Consider the following 15290-nt stretch of genomic DNA (forward strand, 5'->3'; position numbering starts at 1 on the left):
AGTACATTGTGTTACTATCAATAAACCGTAGCATTATATTTAATTAGTGTGGTACTGGAAATGTGAACATCGATGGGAGAGTGTGTGTGTGCATGTCTGTATACGTACGTGTGTACACACACACACGGCTCCCAGCGATCCTGGAGCGCAGCCATCGCCTTGTGGTGGAAACTCTGATCTGAGTGCCGATTTACTGCAATAATTTACGTTGCTGTCAGTCGCCAACATTGGGGATTTCCCCTAGATCACAGGGCCTCTTCCTTGCACAGTGTATTACGAATAAGTCATATCTAGAATTCTGTACTTTCCCCAAAAGCCCTTCTCCTTAAATTATACCCATCCCATCTCCCTCTTTATCTTAAATTTGAAAGTCAAATGAACACATGAAACACCGCCGGGCTTGTGAGGCCAGACTCTTGGCAGGTGGCTGAGCTGGAGGAAGCCCTGGGGAGCCCAAAGCAGAGCCAGCTGGAGAGCATGGGCTCCCAGTTCCACCCACATTCGCCGTCCTCCCAGAAGCCTGTGGGCAGTCACTGTGTGACCCACGAGCAAAGCTCCCCGACATTATGAGATGTGCCCGTTCGTAATTATCACAGATGTAGGAGAGGAGACACCTTTTATGGCGATGCCCAGTCCTGCTGTGACATGAATTCCTAGTTATCCGTAGCCTCACCAGCCTCTCAGCTCACCTGGATCTTACTGTGCCCTTTGGCCGCGATGAGTCTCCCCATTCCTAATCTGATATTTTTTCCATTGATTTTTAGAAAGAGTGAAAGGAGGTGCGGGGAGAGAGAGAGAGAAACATCAATGTGAGAGAGACACATCCACTGGTTGCCTCCCACATGTGCCAGACTGGGGCCAGGGATCAAACCTGCAACCTAGGTACCTGCCTTTGACCAGGAATTGAACCCAGGACCCTTCAGTGCTCAGGCCAACACTAACCACTGAGCCACACCAGCTGGGCTCCCAACTTTAGTCTTAATAACGGAACAACAATCAGGACTTTGCGAGACCTGCGTGCCTCCTTTGGTTCACATATGCGTTTGGGGACCACCTGTGAGTTTTATTTCCTTCCCCCCTGTTCTGTCACATTTCAAGGACATGGGACTGTGTTGGATGTGACTCCAGACTGTTCTCTCTGTGCCCTCGTTCTGACCCTACAGATCCCAGCGTGAGTCGCTACCATGTGCAGTGGTCTCCAGAAGCCTGTGCCCACAATGACACCTCCAGGCCAGAGGCATCATCAGGCACAACCCAGGTGAGTCCATGGTCCTACGGATTGATTCTGAATGGTCATTACACTCTTTCCTCGTGTGTATAAAATTGGACTGGAAGATGTCACATTGTATGTCTCACGGATACATTGTTCTCACACATGTGCTATTGAGCAAATGCCTGGGTGAAGACTGAACAGGTGACAGTCCCTGTGTTCACTTCTCCTCTCGTGAAGTCAGTGTCACATGAGAGCTCACTGTGGTATCATACATGGCAAGTCCTGAGGCAGACAGGAGGGACCAGTACTTCAGGAGCCCAGACCACAGGGAAAGGCTCTGGGCTCTGTGTTTCATTGAACTGGACAAAAGCTATGAATTGCCCTCTGAATTTTGCCTTGGCAGCATGATCTAAAGGTATTAATTTCCCAGTGAGATGCTACACAATCCTATGATTTAGCGTCTCACTGTGCCACATCCCCAAGTGCCACCGAGTCACCCAGCAATAACAGACACTCCCTGTCCCATATACCACAGACCCATGTCTCGACTCTTAACTTTAAGAGGAATCATGAGTTAGTGAGTAGACTCAACAAACCACAGGACATGTTTAAGAAAGAGGACACTGCACCATGCATGGTATGTGACAGAGCAGGACAGTCTGAAGTCCCCATGGCGAGGCCCCACACGTCTAATACACTGATTTATGGTCTTGAACTAGAACATTCGTCTGCTGAATATTTTCTAAAGCAACACTGAAGTATTTTTTAAATCCCGTCTGACACATAACTTGAAGATCGAGAGAGAGAGCACATTGCTTACTTTGCAAAAACACTCGATTTTTTTTTAAAAAAAAGGATTTCCGAGAGAGGAAGGGAGAGGGAGAGAGAAACATCGAGAGAGTAATTGATCAGCTGCTTCCTGCACGCCCGCTACTGGGGATGGAGCCCACAACCCAGGCATGTGCCCTGACTGGGAATTGAACCGCAATCTCCTGGATCCTAGGTCAATGCTCAACCACTGAGCCTCGCCAGCCAGGCACTCATTTGACTTTTTTTTTTTTTTTTACTGGATTTGACCTGTGCTACCAGCATTGTTTTCATTTATCCTTGACCTCTTCCTAAAATGTGTGACCTGAGTCTGGGCTTTGTGGGGCCACAGAGGAGCCCGAGTCACCACTAACGACTGTGCTTTGTAGACGCCTCCAGCCTGCTTTCAGGTGGCGTGACAGGAGGAAAGAAAGAAAGAAAGAAACAGATGTTTTAAAAAAAGGAACTGGTTGGAGGAAAGCAGAGAAAGAAATAGAAGCAGGGTTCCCTAAGTCTTTTGGGGTTGGGGTGGGGGGATTTTGCTTGTTTACTTGCATGTGCCTTGGATTCCTGTGGCACCCGGCTGATTTTCAGGGGGTGGCCCCCCTAGGCTGAGCGTCTGTAGCAGCTCAGAGGGTGCTCCTAACTCTTTGCTGGGCGTGTATACATACATATCTGGCAGAAATACGAATCGCACATCTCCAACAAGTGCTTTGCTAAGGGCTTAGGACTTGTCTGTCTCCATCTTTAATGACGTGCAGAGCTTCTTAATTCCTTTCCTGCTGGGAATGCACATCCGCTCACTTACCTGTGGTGGCTCCTGCCACCTCCTGTCACGCCACCTGAAAGCAGGCTGCAGGCGTCTGCAAAGCACAGTCGTTAGTGGTGACTCGGGCTCCTCTGTGGCCCCACAAAGCCCAGACTCAGTCCTGGGGAACAGCCGTTCAGCCTCCCAGAGAGACAGCGGGCTGGCCCGGCGTCCCGGGCACCCTGCCGTGTTAACTGTGCTCGGGGTCTACGCACCGCCCGTCTGGGGAAAGGGCCAGGCCCTGCCCTGTGCGTCTCAGCCGTGGCTGCTCCTGCTGACTCATGCCCGGCGGTTTTATTTGAATTCTTGTGGCACCCTTGTCACCAACCCACGCCGCTGTGTGGCAGTGACCCCTGCCCTTCCCCAGAGGGCAGCCGGCCGAGGCCCCTCACCTGCCTCTGACACGAAGCCCTGGTGACCGCCAACCTGCGCGGGCGAGTGCAACGGGGACAGTTACACCCGGAGTGTCCTCTTTCCCGTTACAGCCGGTTACACCCCGAGCCGCCTCACGCTCAGCGATGGAGCCTGTTCCTCGTGTTTCCATTTCGTGGCGCTGTTATGGGGGGAAGCAGCACCCCGGAAAGGGGGAAATACCGTGGCAGAGACGAGCTTCATTTTTTTCATTTTGTCTTTGTTAATTCTCACCAGAGAATGTTTTTTCCATTGAATTTTTAAAGAAAGGGGGAGGGGGGAGAGAGAAACCTCAGTGTGAGGGACACACATCGATGGGTTGCCTCCCGCACGCACCCCACTGGGGGCAGGGAGCGAACCTGAAACCCAGGGGTCTGCCCTTGACCCGGAATCGAATCCCCGACCCTTGGGTTCACGGGCCGATGCTCTGACCACTGAGCCACGGCGGCCAGGGCAAATATCTTAATTTTTTTTTTTTAAACTTGTCTATAAGCCAAGCCTGTGTCTCAGAGGAGCCCGAGTGGGCGTTTTCCCACTTGAAATAAGCAGAGTTGTTTGGCGGCCTCAGGCCAGCGCCCATGCGGGCTGCGAGGTGCAAGCTGGCTGCTTTCTCGTGATTCCTAGGCTCTGAACTCCAGAGGACGTGGCCACGCCAGGGAGGGCTCAGCTGGCGCTCACTGAAACGTGGACAGGGTCTGACATACTCGTTACAGAAGCCACATGGCACCTCCCCACTATGTCAGAACACACCGTGGCGGGAGTGCCATCCCGCCTCCGGCCAATGTTTTCATCCCCAGTGAGATTTACTGCCACTGTCTTCCTCTCTCTCCCCCTAGGAAAATTACATGATTCTTCAAGATCTATCTTTTTCCTGCAAATATAAGGTGACCGTGCAACCCACACGGCCCAAGGGCCGCCCGAAGGCCGAGACGGTTTTCTTCAGGACCCCGCCTTGCTCCGCCCTGCAGGGGAAAAGCCGCACGCACGTCAGCTGCCCCGGGGAAGCAGGTGCGTGTCACCCGAACGCCGTGAGGTCGGCCCGCTTGCAGACATCTCCAAACCACCCCTCACAGCCCCCTAAAAACAGGCGGCACCCCTCTGTCTGCATTGCAATGGGACAGGCCAACTTGGAGGTAACATACACAGGGTGTCCCCCCCCCCCAAATGTATCCGCATTTCGAATGATTATAACGTCAGTGTTTGTGAACACACAGTTCATTTTCAACGTTTAAAAGCATCTCCAGAAACGAATAATTTTTTTGGTCAACACCTGTTTTGAAAAGGAGAACTGTTCTGGTCCAGGCCCTGCTGATAACGGGAAGCAACGGAATCGCAAACATCGGGAGTCATTCCCTGCGGTATTTGTGCTCCTTCCGTGTGTTGACGGTTGCTGATTTTGTACCATAAACTTTATCTTTTATGTGTCCCCATAAAAAAAAAGTCTAGGGGCACTTTGAGGTAAATATTCTCTGTTCAAAGCTTAGTCTGGCTTCACCCATTATTTCAAATCCGTTAAACCTGAAAAGGAGCGAAAATGAAGTGAGTTATCAGCTGTTAAAGTGTGCATACGTTTATTTGGGACACTCAGAGGATCAGTGGCACTTGGCACAAGGTTGCCGTGATGGGGGCCTGGTCCGGCGCGGTCCCCGTCTGTCACGGAGCTGGTTGTCCGAGACCACACTTAAGACTCGGGTCACCCTGCTCGGAGGCTGCCCAGCCCCCCGCCCCAAACGTCAAACAGGCGCCACCTCAGCTCATTTTCTGCAGCTAACCCAGGTCCCACTCCCCACCGCCGCAGGTCCCGCTCTGTCCAAAGTGCTGGCCAAGCCCGAGAACCTGTCTGCCTCCTTCGCGGTCCAGGACGGCAACATCACCGGCCACTTTGCCTGGAAGATGGCCAAGGCCAACCTCTACCAGCCCATGACCGGCTTCCAGGTGACATGGGCGGAGGTGACCACGGAGAGCAGACAGAACAGCCTGCCCAACAGCATCATCTCGCAGTCCCAGATCCTGCCCGCAGTAGGTGTCCCCGTGTCACGTGGCCGGTACCCACTGCTCGCGTCTCATGACACCAGGGTCGGCATCGCCGCCACGCTCCGCCCTGGCTCGCTCAGGCTCAGTCCCACCGTTTCCTCTCCCGAATGTTTCATTTATTTATTGTTGGTTGTTGAGCCTCACCCTTTAGAGAGTGGAAGGGGGGGGGGAGAGAGAGGAAAGAAACTTCGATGTGAGAGAAACACATCCGTTGGTTGCCTCCCGCACGTGCCCCAGCCAGGGCTGGGGGTTGAACCTGAGACCCAGGTTTGTGCCCTTGGCTGGGAATCGAACCCGAGCCCCTTCGGTGCGTAGACTGACACTAACCACTGAGCAACACCGGCCAGGGCATGACTATTTTATTTTGCGAGAAAAGACACGCCCAAGCATCACTGTAAGTAGAGGAAACGGTCCTCTAGATAAATTCTGGTGACCAGAGGCAGCCCCTCAGCAGACCTTTCCCATCTCCACTGTGTCCAAGTCATTTCCCCGTTTTCCGCCACCTTTGTTCGCTCGTGTCCCTGTACCCCAAGTGCACAGGCCCAGTTAGAAGTGTTAATTGGGGAGAAAAGCGCTAAAAGAAACCTGTTATTTCCCTCCCCCTGCCCCCCTCAGGCTCGGCTGCAGCCGTAAGGAGCTGGCCTGTCTTCCATGCCACCTAATTCCTTGGCTTGAAAAAACCCACCCATGCCTGGGCTTTTACCGTCTTTAAAAATGCCCTCAGAGTAGCCGAGTGCTGCTTCAAAAAGAAAACAACAACACCCTAAATCCTGGAAGGAAAGGTTACATGGAATTAGAAAGTAGTTATTTTCTAAATATATTAGGTTTACTGAGTTTTGAGAAGCATATGTTGGCAAAAAATTAAACACTTTGGGCCACGGGCACTGACAGACATTGTGTATTTTAAGGAAGAGAGTTAGCTTGCTCACGGAAATAGGGATTATCGAGAATTCGCATCGCAGGATGTGCCCGGGAAACCCGCAGACCGTGGGAAAGTCTTCGGTTGAGGAATAAACCATGTGATCCCAAGGGTGGGCCCTGAGAACTGGCCCCGGCCCCTGTGAGCTCTGCCAGGGGTCTCAGGCTGCCAGGAACTGAGCTGGATGCGGGGACCATGCAGCAGAGGACTCTAGAAACCAGAGCCATAGACTCCAAATCACCCTGCAGTGCCAGAGGCCACAGAATGTGGCACGGGGGGGGGGGGAGCAGTGGCCACAGAACGTGGCACCTGGGAGGCAACGTCCACAGAAACGTGGCACCTGGGGGGAGCAGCAGCCACAGAACATGCGTCCACTGTGTGTCTTCCCTCCCAAAGGCCTTGACGAGCGTGTCGCTTTGTGTGCCCCCCTCAGGATCACTCCATCCTCGCCGTGCCCAGCCTGAGGCCGTCCACCCTGTACCGACTGGAGGTCCAGGTGCTGACCACAGGGGGCGAGGGGCCAGCCACCATCAGAACCTTCCGGACGCCCGACCTCCCGCCCCCAGCGCACAGTAAGAGCCCCACTGTGTCCCCCCCCAGAGAACAGTCCTGGTGCAAAACTAGAATGAATCGTGACCGACTCCTGTGGAACAGGGTGTTCCCTGTATCTGAGGCCCTTCCTCCCATCTGTGTCTACTCACTGGCTCTTGTTTTAGCATAAATTGTATGGTTGAAGTTTAATCAAAACTTCCCCCTCCCTTCTTTCCTTGTCTCTCTCCTTCAAATCCTTCCTTTACCTTAAAAAAATGTTTTTATTGATTTTACAGAGAGGAAAAGGGGGAGAGAGAGACATGGATTTGTTGTTCCATTATCGGCGCGTCATTGGTCGGTTCTTGTCTGTGCTCAAACCCGCAACCTTGGCCTATGGGGACCATGCTCTAACCAGCTGAGCTACCCACCCAGGGCCAAGTATTTGTGAATTTTTAAACTTCTCAAGGGAGAAAGAGAATTTGCAGTTGCTGATATAACTGTGAGCTCTCTTGTGACTTACAGTTGTTTCCCAAACCAAGGAGGGAAAGGGGCCAACTGGGCAGGGGAGAGGCAGAGAGAGGGCGTGAGCTCAGGTGAGTACACTCAGGCTCAGGGACGGAAGAAGGAAATGACCAAGGCGTGTCTCTGTCTCCCCTCAGGACCCCACCTGAAACATCGCCACCCCCATCACTACAGCTCCTCTCCGGAAAGGTACTGAGCCGCTCTGGACTCGCCCTGGGCTCGCGGGAGGAAGCGTGGGTGCTCCCACGGGACCCCTCCCGGGTAACCCCTCTCCATCCCCGCTGCCTCTGGAAACGGCGACAGACACGAGTGAAGGACACTGGCCACCCGTCTCCTGCGAGAGCAGAGGAAACGCAGACTCGGCTGTGAACTGCGGATCCCGTTCCACGTGTGGTTTTGCTGATTAATCTCCACTGAATTATCACAGGACTGAGACCCGGAGTGGGAGCTGCAAACTCAGATCAAACCCCTGCAGCCAGCACGCAGGTTCATGCACAAACCAAGCGTAACATTAATCAGTGGAACTTGAGATTAAATGACTGGTTTCATTTACAAAGCCGGCTAAGAGGATGCTGTTTTTAGGCCCTGTTTGTTCACATCTTGCATAAGGTGATTTTTATTACATGCGACTTTTAACTGGAAATTTTAACTCGAAATAGACAAAATTGACATACAGCTTTATGTAATGTAAGCTTCATTTTATACAAAGACAAGCGAGGGTTCAGTCTGTAAATTATGATTTATAGAGACACCCAAAGCAGGAAGGGTTCAGTGAATTAAGCTGCCATCCAAGGTCACCATGGAGAAATTAAAATGCCTTTCTGGGCTGATTTTTACTATTTTACCCTATAATATAAATAAGATATCAGGAAAGTCTCTCATATTTTCCCCTCACAAAACCCACGGCTGCTACAGTTTACCGCTTCGATGTGTCTAAAAATTTACAAAACCTCTTGTTTAAAATGAAAGCATCCCAACTATTGAATATTTTCACATCTTTAGTAAGATTGGCCTTTTCTTAATCAAAATAACCTATTTGTATGCTAGAATGTTCTCAGGAAGATAAAAGGGGGGCTTTGAGTTTCACTTTTGCAAATCTGTCGTATGTTACTGTTTGGAAAACTTCCCAGGCCCCAAACTGCCACCTTGTAGCATAAACTCAAGTCCAAACATGTTATCAGTATATAGTGTTCCCGTGTCTGTGGGCAGCTTGAGACACGGGGATGCTTAGCTGAGTAGGTCTTTCCTAAGGGAATACCCACAAACGGGGTTAGAAACATTTATTGATGTGCGTGTCTGTGTATTATATAGGCTGTCCCCCAAAACTGTATACGCACTTTGAATAATTATAACGGCAGTGTTTATTGACCTACAGCTCATTTTCAAAATGTAATAGACTCTACAGACATTGTGTGTATACATTTTTGGGGACACCCTGTATATACAGACACACACACACACACATATATGTGGATAGAGACACGCATGTACCCTGAGAATGAATCGCCGATGACAGGGTTTTCATGGCTCTTAACGGCGGATACAGACATAGTCCTCATAGAAGCCCCACAGGTAGAATGAACACGGACGGGGAAAATACAGGATCAGAAAAGAGCCATCAACAGTTGGGGGGAAAGGCTTCCTTGTCTCACGATCTACGCGTGTAAAGTGGGGACGTTTTTGGTGACGTTACTGTTGGGTGTGGCCAGTAGGACTTGGTCCCAGGTGCTCTGTCCCCTGAGCACGTGCAGAGGTGTGACCTCTCCTGGGCTGGGTGCCCAGCTCAGAGGGCCTTCGCTCCGGGCGGCGTCACTGCCGTTTCCCAGCAGCGGCAATGACGGGGGGAGGGGGGAGACCGACCGGGTCTCTCACATCCACGCCCGGCTCCAGGAGGCCCGCCCAGGAGCCCGGTGCCTGTTCTCAGCTACTCGGGGCTGTTTCCTGCGCTTCCGACAGAGTTGGTGACGCCGCATTGGGACGCTCTATACAAGGGACACGACTGAAAACCTCAGAATGGGGGTCCGGGTGGTTCTGAATGGTTTTCTGTGGCCCCTGACCTGGGACAGAACAGGAAACTGCCTTCATTTAACCCCGACCCCCACCCCACCCCCGCCTCGATCAACACCTTAGAGCGCGTCTCTGGGACCACAAGTCATTCTAGGGTCCTCACCAGCGTCAGAATTTCAAATTCCTAAAATTGAGACTTGTAATCGTCAGCTAGAGGTTTCTCTCACCTTAATTGGTCCTGAAGAAATCCCAGCGTTGGGCCAGCAAATGTTTGTACCGTCCCGTAGTTTCAAAGGCGGGATATATCCACAGGCACAAAATGTTATTCTAGGTTTAACTGTATAAAATTTAATTATGTTTCTTTTGTCTGGGTAATGGGCATGGAGCAAGTATGTTTTTAGTTCTAACGCAGGTCTGAGCTTACAGCTTCCCTTACAGTCTCTCACGCAGCTCTAACGAGCACCTAATTTCGCAATAATAGTCAGTGGCTTCAATTTCATTAATATTGGGAAAAAATTCTATTAATTAGGAAAAGAAACACAAGCTTCTTTTATGAATTTCAATAGTAATATTCAAGTGACAAAAAACAATTACAACTTTTTGAATTATAAACATTTGAGTGCCCTAACAAAGGGATAAAAACCTGTTTTTTTAAAAAAACAACCCATATTTTTAGTAGCTAAATCTCTAATACGTTTCATTGAAATTAGATGTGTTTCTCATGTGACGAAAAATACAGGGAGGGGCAAACGTAGGTTTACAGTTGTTCATGTGGATGGTAATACAGGAACGAACAAAGAATAACCTAAGAACCGGCGGTTTCGGGTTCTCACAGCTGTAAACCCACGTTTGCCCGCCCGGCCACCGCAGCGGGGACCCCTGCCCGCAGGCGGGTCTCTGCTGACGGGACGAGAACTGGCCCCGATGCGGGCCCGGGAGGGAACAGCCCGGAGGTTCTCACGCTCCCGTCTTGGACGCCGCTGAAAAGCCTGCACCGTGTGTCGGTGTCGTTGGCGAAAATGACTTGCAGCCTAACGCCCTTTGTCACGCCGGGTGCCGGGCGCCGGGCTTCCCCCGCGACGGCAGGTGTCTCACGTTTCTCGCACGCGCTTCACCTGGAAGCACAGCCCCACGCTAAGGATCTGCTGCACGGACATGACAGTCCCTCTAAAACGCAAGGACACAGAGACGGCGACTGTGCGCTTTCCTGTCCTCACTATGGCGGCGAGTTTCCCGGGGGCAGAGCGGTGACAGGCTTATGTGCAGTCGTTGTGTCTTTACCTGATGGTGTCGTCGTGTGCAGGTAACAGACTGACCCCGCCGGCCTGTGGGATTCACGTCCCTTCCCAGTGGCCCCGTGAAGCCCGTATTTATTTATGTGTGTAATTAAGTCCGATTTGTGTGCGCGTCTGTCACGTCAGAGACATAATCTTGTAAAAAAAAAAAGTTGTAAAAAACAAAAATGTATTGTAAATACCCGGTGTCCTGCGATGCGTTATTTCCACGTTAGAGTCTGTACAGACCGATTCCGCAATAAAGCATCCTGAAACCCGCCCGGCGGACTAGACCCATTTCTTTATTGCCTGAAATGAAAAATAGTTTTCATTTCAGAAGAAAAACGAACAGTTTCCTAGGCTGCCAGGGAGATTCCGGCGTAACCGTCGGCGTCAGGATGAGTGGAACGCGAGGTCTGGTCGCCGCGAGGGGACAGCGCCCCACCCTCCGGAGGCATTTCGGAGTTTGCCAACCCTCGCCCCGGACCGCTTTGATCACGCCTCAACTGTTCATCCTGGTCGTCTCAGTGTCATTTTGTACCAACACTCTACAGCTTTAAGCTGATGTGTCCGTGAAATGCTACATCTTTGCCCTGATGGCTGTAGGGACATTTTGTATCAATAGTCGGCAACTTCAAATTGCCCCCCCCCCCGGATGTATCCATAAAATGCTACGTCTAAGTAGCCTTAACAAGCATTTCTCTGGGTCCCTGTGTTTTTCAAACACTATTACACTCTGTTGAAATCTCCAGTATCCAAGACACGGACTGCGGTGCCCTCCGGAGTTTATTCAGGTTTCACTGGGTTGACACCCGAACCCTTGGCGCGTGTGCGTGTTTATCTCTGTGCAGTTCGATCGCGTGGGCCTGCCGCTGTTTAAGTGGAACATCTAAAAGACACACAGCTGCTTACGTTCATTTTTTGGAACGACTGCATATTTTTGCACATTTCCCGACAGCCGGACGCGTTCGTTTCCCGCTGATTTTAACCGTCAGGCTGTATAGAAACGGTCCGCTCAGTATGCGCTTGACACCGTCCTGCGCTTCACTCGGGGAGCTGTTTTCCTGCGCCGGCTGCGCGCCCAGCGAGCCCGCCTCCCCAAGTCTGTCCTGTCCGCTGAAACGGAATTTACATGCCTGTGAAAGCTGTAGATTTGAAAGTCACTCCGCAAACGGAGAGAAATTCAAACGCAGTTTATGCTCTAGACATGGGTGGGAGGAAGGAAATAAAAAAAAGTAAATTCATCGCCGTTTAGAAAGTTAAACATTGCCCGGAGCAGGCACGCGGTCTGGTTTCAGATGCACGTGACGCTATGAGATTGACTGGAAGCGTCGCCTGATTACCAGCCTGACCCCGGGTCAGAGGCCCGAGGACCACAGCCTGCCCATGCCCCCGGGAGCTTTTAGGAAGAGCCGTGATTTCAGGCTCCTTCAGATGCGAGTCTCGGAGGGTGGGCATCGGGCCGTTTTAAAGGGTCCCCGGGGAATTCGAGTCTCGCCCAGTGTCGCCAAGCCGCCCTCCAGACCGTGACGAGATATGGATGGTAAATCCCATAAACATTCCTGCCTGCAGACCTGAGGAGGCAGAATGTCCCACGGAACCGGCCGGTTTAATTGCACCGCAGTAAACAAGGGGTCCCTCCCCCGCCATGCGCGCGACTAAATGACAAAGATACAGGGCGGGTGTGAGCATCCTGCAAATGCACACGGGACAGGCACCCACAGCCAGGCGGACACACAGGGGTCTCCACCCAATGTTCTTTTTTTTTTTTAATCACCCAAAAATATTTTTTCCATTGCTTTTCAGAGAGAGTGGAGAGGGGGAGAGAGAGAGAAAAAATTGGTGTGAGAGACACACATCGACTGGTTGCCTCCCGCACACACCCCAACCGGGGCCCGGGATCTAACCTGCAACCGAGGCAGGTGCCCTTGGCCAGAATCGAACCCAGGACCCTTCATTCCGAGCGCAGATGCTCTAATCACCGAGCCAAACCGGCCAGGGTCACGCCACCTTCCTCTGGGGGGAATTAACTTACTGTGGGGATTATGGCGAGAACGCGGGGCTAGCCCAGCCCGTGTTAGACATTCGGGTTTGCTGTCAGAATGCGTCGCCTCTCTTCCCTGCCCTGGAGCAGCTGGTCTCAGAGGGGCGGCGTGTAAGTACCAACTATAATCAGACACAACCCATCCGAACCGACCAGTGGGCCCACTCCCAGCGCCAGGATGTGCAACCCGATGCCCAGTCCCACCGACCTTTACACCCCAGGCGTCTCCGACCTCATCTCCAGCAGATGCCCATCAAGTGCAGTCGGGGTCATCAGGAGTCACGGAAACCAGCCCTCACCCCTCGGGTGAGTGGACCGCGTGGCGCTGCACCGGGTCCATCACAAGACCCCCTTTGTGTTTCGCTAGAGCGACGGCCAACGGCACTAACCTCGAGAGCTAACACTTGCCGAGGGCCCGCGAGCTGGGAAGCACTTGGCTCCCCGCGCTGTTCACATGGTCATTCATTTGCACCAGCTCCTGGGGGGCCGCTGACGCCTCAACGCTGCGCACGGTCAGAAACAGATGCTAAGTCAACGCTCAAGGTCAGGCGGCTGGCGAGGGCCGAGTCTGAACGTGCGCGTCGGGCGGCATCTCTGCCGCGCGTTAGCCACTGACCTCTGCCCCCCGCCAGGCGCCTCGGAAAGCGCCAGTTCCCAAGGGCACCATGTAGCCTCGAGTGAGGCAGGGGGCCTGTGTGGGTGTAACTACGTATCTCTGTGTTAGATACAATGTATCTGCACAGAGCACTGTGTGCTGGACACATGTGATACTAAGTATATGGGGTGTCTCAAAAAGGGGATACACTTTGAATAATTATTAAGGCAGTGTTTATTAAAATACACATCATTTTCAACATTGAGCTATCAGCTGTTACAGTGTAATACACGTTTTTGGGACACCCTGTGTTTACGTATACAGAGAGCAACTTAAACATCACTGTGACTTGATCTGTTTTTTTTTACTTTATATTTTATTTTATAATATATAAATTATTTTTATAATAAATGAATTTATTATAAATTAATTTTTATATTTATTTATTATAAAAATAATTTATAAATTATAAAAATTTATTATATAAAATTTATTTATAATAAATAATTTGTCATAAATAAATATTTTATAATATTTTATAATATTTTAGTTGTACCTGACTGATACCATCAGAATCTTGAAGCTGGGATGTTTTTACAGCTTCTGGGTCATTCTTTGCTGTGAATTCTCACCTGAGGGTTTTTTCCATTGCTTTTCAGAGAGAGTGGGAGGGAGAGACAGAGAGAGAAACATGGATGTGAGAGAGACACATCGACTGGGTTGTCTCCAGCACAGGCCCCAACCAGGGGCGGGGAGCGAACCCAACCCCAGGTACGTGCCCTTGACCGGCAATGGAACCCCAGATCCTCGGGCGCTCGGGCCGACGCTCTAACCACTGAACCACACCGGCCAGGGCCGGGCTGATTCTTTATGCAGCCCAGAGAGCCCCTGCCTCCCGGGGTTTCCCCTCTCTCTGCAGCCTGTGGCCTCAGTTTCCCCCACTGCGACTTGGGTTTGGCAACTGGCCCGTGCGCTAAGCGCATGGGAAACCCTTACATTGTTTTACAAGATCTTTCCCAGTTTTCTCTCCTCCTTCCCCGATCCAGGCAGCAGCGGAGAGGTCATAGTATTTTACACAGAAAATCACACCCACTTTCCACTGTCTGAGTAAATGTGGGAAACTTGGGGAGACGTACTTCAAAGACCCAGTCGAAGACCCGGAGGAAACCGCTCTGTTTACAGGCAGCGGTTTGCGGGCAGCGGCTCCCCACCCGGGGCCGGCAAATATTTACAGCGGTTCCTCGCGTCACTCACTCCCTGTCCAATGATCTTGGTGCTTTGTTTGACGGAAAGACTCAAAATTTTTCATTTATCACTGGAACGCCGTGGCCAGTTTGTAACTTCTCTGTCCACGTAGAACACTCCCTCCTAAATCGAAATAAATGCTGGTGAGTTTTCGCCTGCAAGGGCCTCCCTGTTTAAACACAGTCACTTTATTTTCGAGGCAATGATGAGACCCCAGCGATCCGACCAAACACAACTGAAATGCCGAGCGGAGTGAATGCAGATTCGGAGAAGGGACTGTCAGCGTTGACCCTTTGCTCCCACAGGGTGTAGTTGAATTTCTCAGCACAAGTGGGGTGGCCGGTGACACCCCCCAGACCCCGGCTCACGTCACCCCCGTTTCTCGGGAACCGCTGCAGCGGAAGGATGGCTGTAGGGCCGCGCGGGTCGCCGGCCCCACCGATGGCGCGGTGATGGGGGCGAGCCCAGACTCCGGCCAGGAGACGTGCCCCGAGGGCTGTCGTCTGAGATGCACCGGTGCCCAGCCTTGGGAAAGCTTCTGTGGATCCCAGCGCTTCTATTTTAAGCAGCCGTTCCCAGTCCAGCCGGTCTTACTAACCCCCATTGGGTGGGTGTAGGGACACCAGGGACCCGGGAAACCGCCCAGTGCTCTGTGGGTGGAGCCCCTTGGGGTCCCCGTGACTGCAGGAAATTTCATCCTGTCTCCAAATCCTCGGTCACCCGTCCATCAAGCACACGAAACGGGGTTGGTCCGAGGTCAGCTCCAGCCCACAACGCAGAGCGAGGCGTCCTCCTTGGGGTCCCTCAGATTCTCACCTGGACACACTTAACGTCCAGCTCCGCACGACTGCACATAGAGCCGTTTCTCGTGCTGAGAACA

General features: G+C 51.9%; 1 protein-coding gene across 2 annotated transcripts in view; it reads left to right on the plus strand.

The window, feature by feature from the left end:
- ANOS1 (anosmin 1) overlaps positions 1–10805 on the plus strand; it is a 95816-nt gene extending 85011 nt beyond the window's left edge. The window contains exons 10-15 of one of the 2 annotated variants that reach the window (XM_081126143.1): positions 1164–1258; positions 4076–4247; positions 5038–5258; positions 6626–6764; positions 7383–7434; positions 7549–10805. In XM_081126143.1, coding sequence (XP_080982269.1) covers positions 1164–1258; positions 4076–4247; positions 5038–5258; positions 6626–6764; positions 7383–7434; positions 7549–7558 — 689 coding nt within the window. In that variant the 3' untranslated portion in view covers positions 7559–10805. The other variant, XM_081126142.1, reaches the window with a different exon arrangement.
- Positions 10806–15290: the final 4485 nt, after the last annotated feature.

This window comes from Miniopterus schreibersii, assembly GCF_964146895.1.
Source record: "Miniopterus schreibersii genome assembly, chromosome: X".
NCBI lineage: Eukaryota > Metazoa > Chordata > Mammalia > Chiroptera > Miniopteridae > Miniopterus > Miniopterus schreibersii.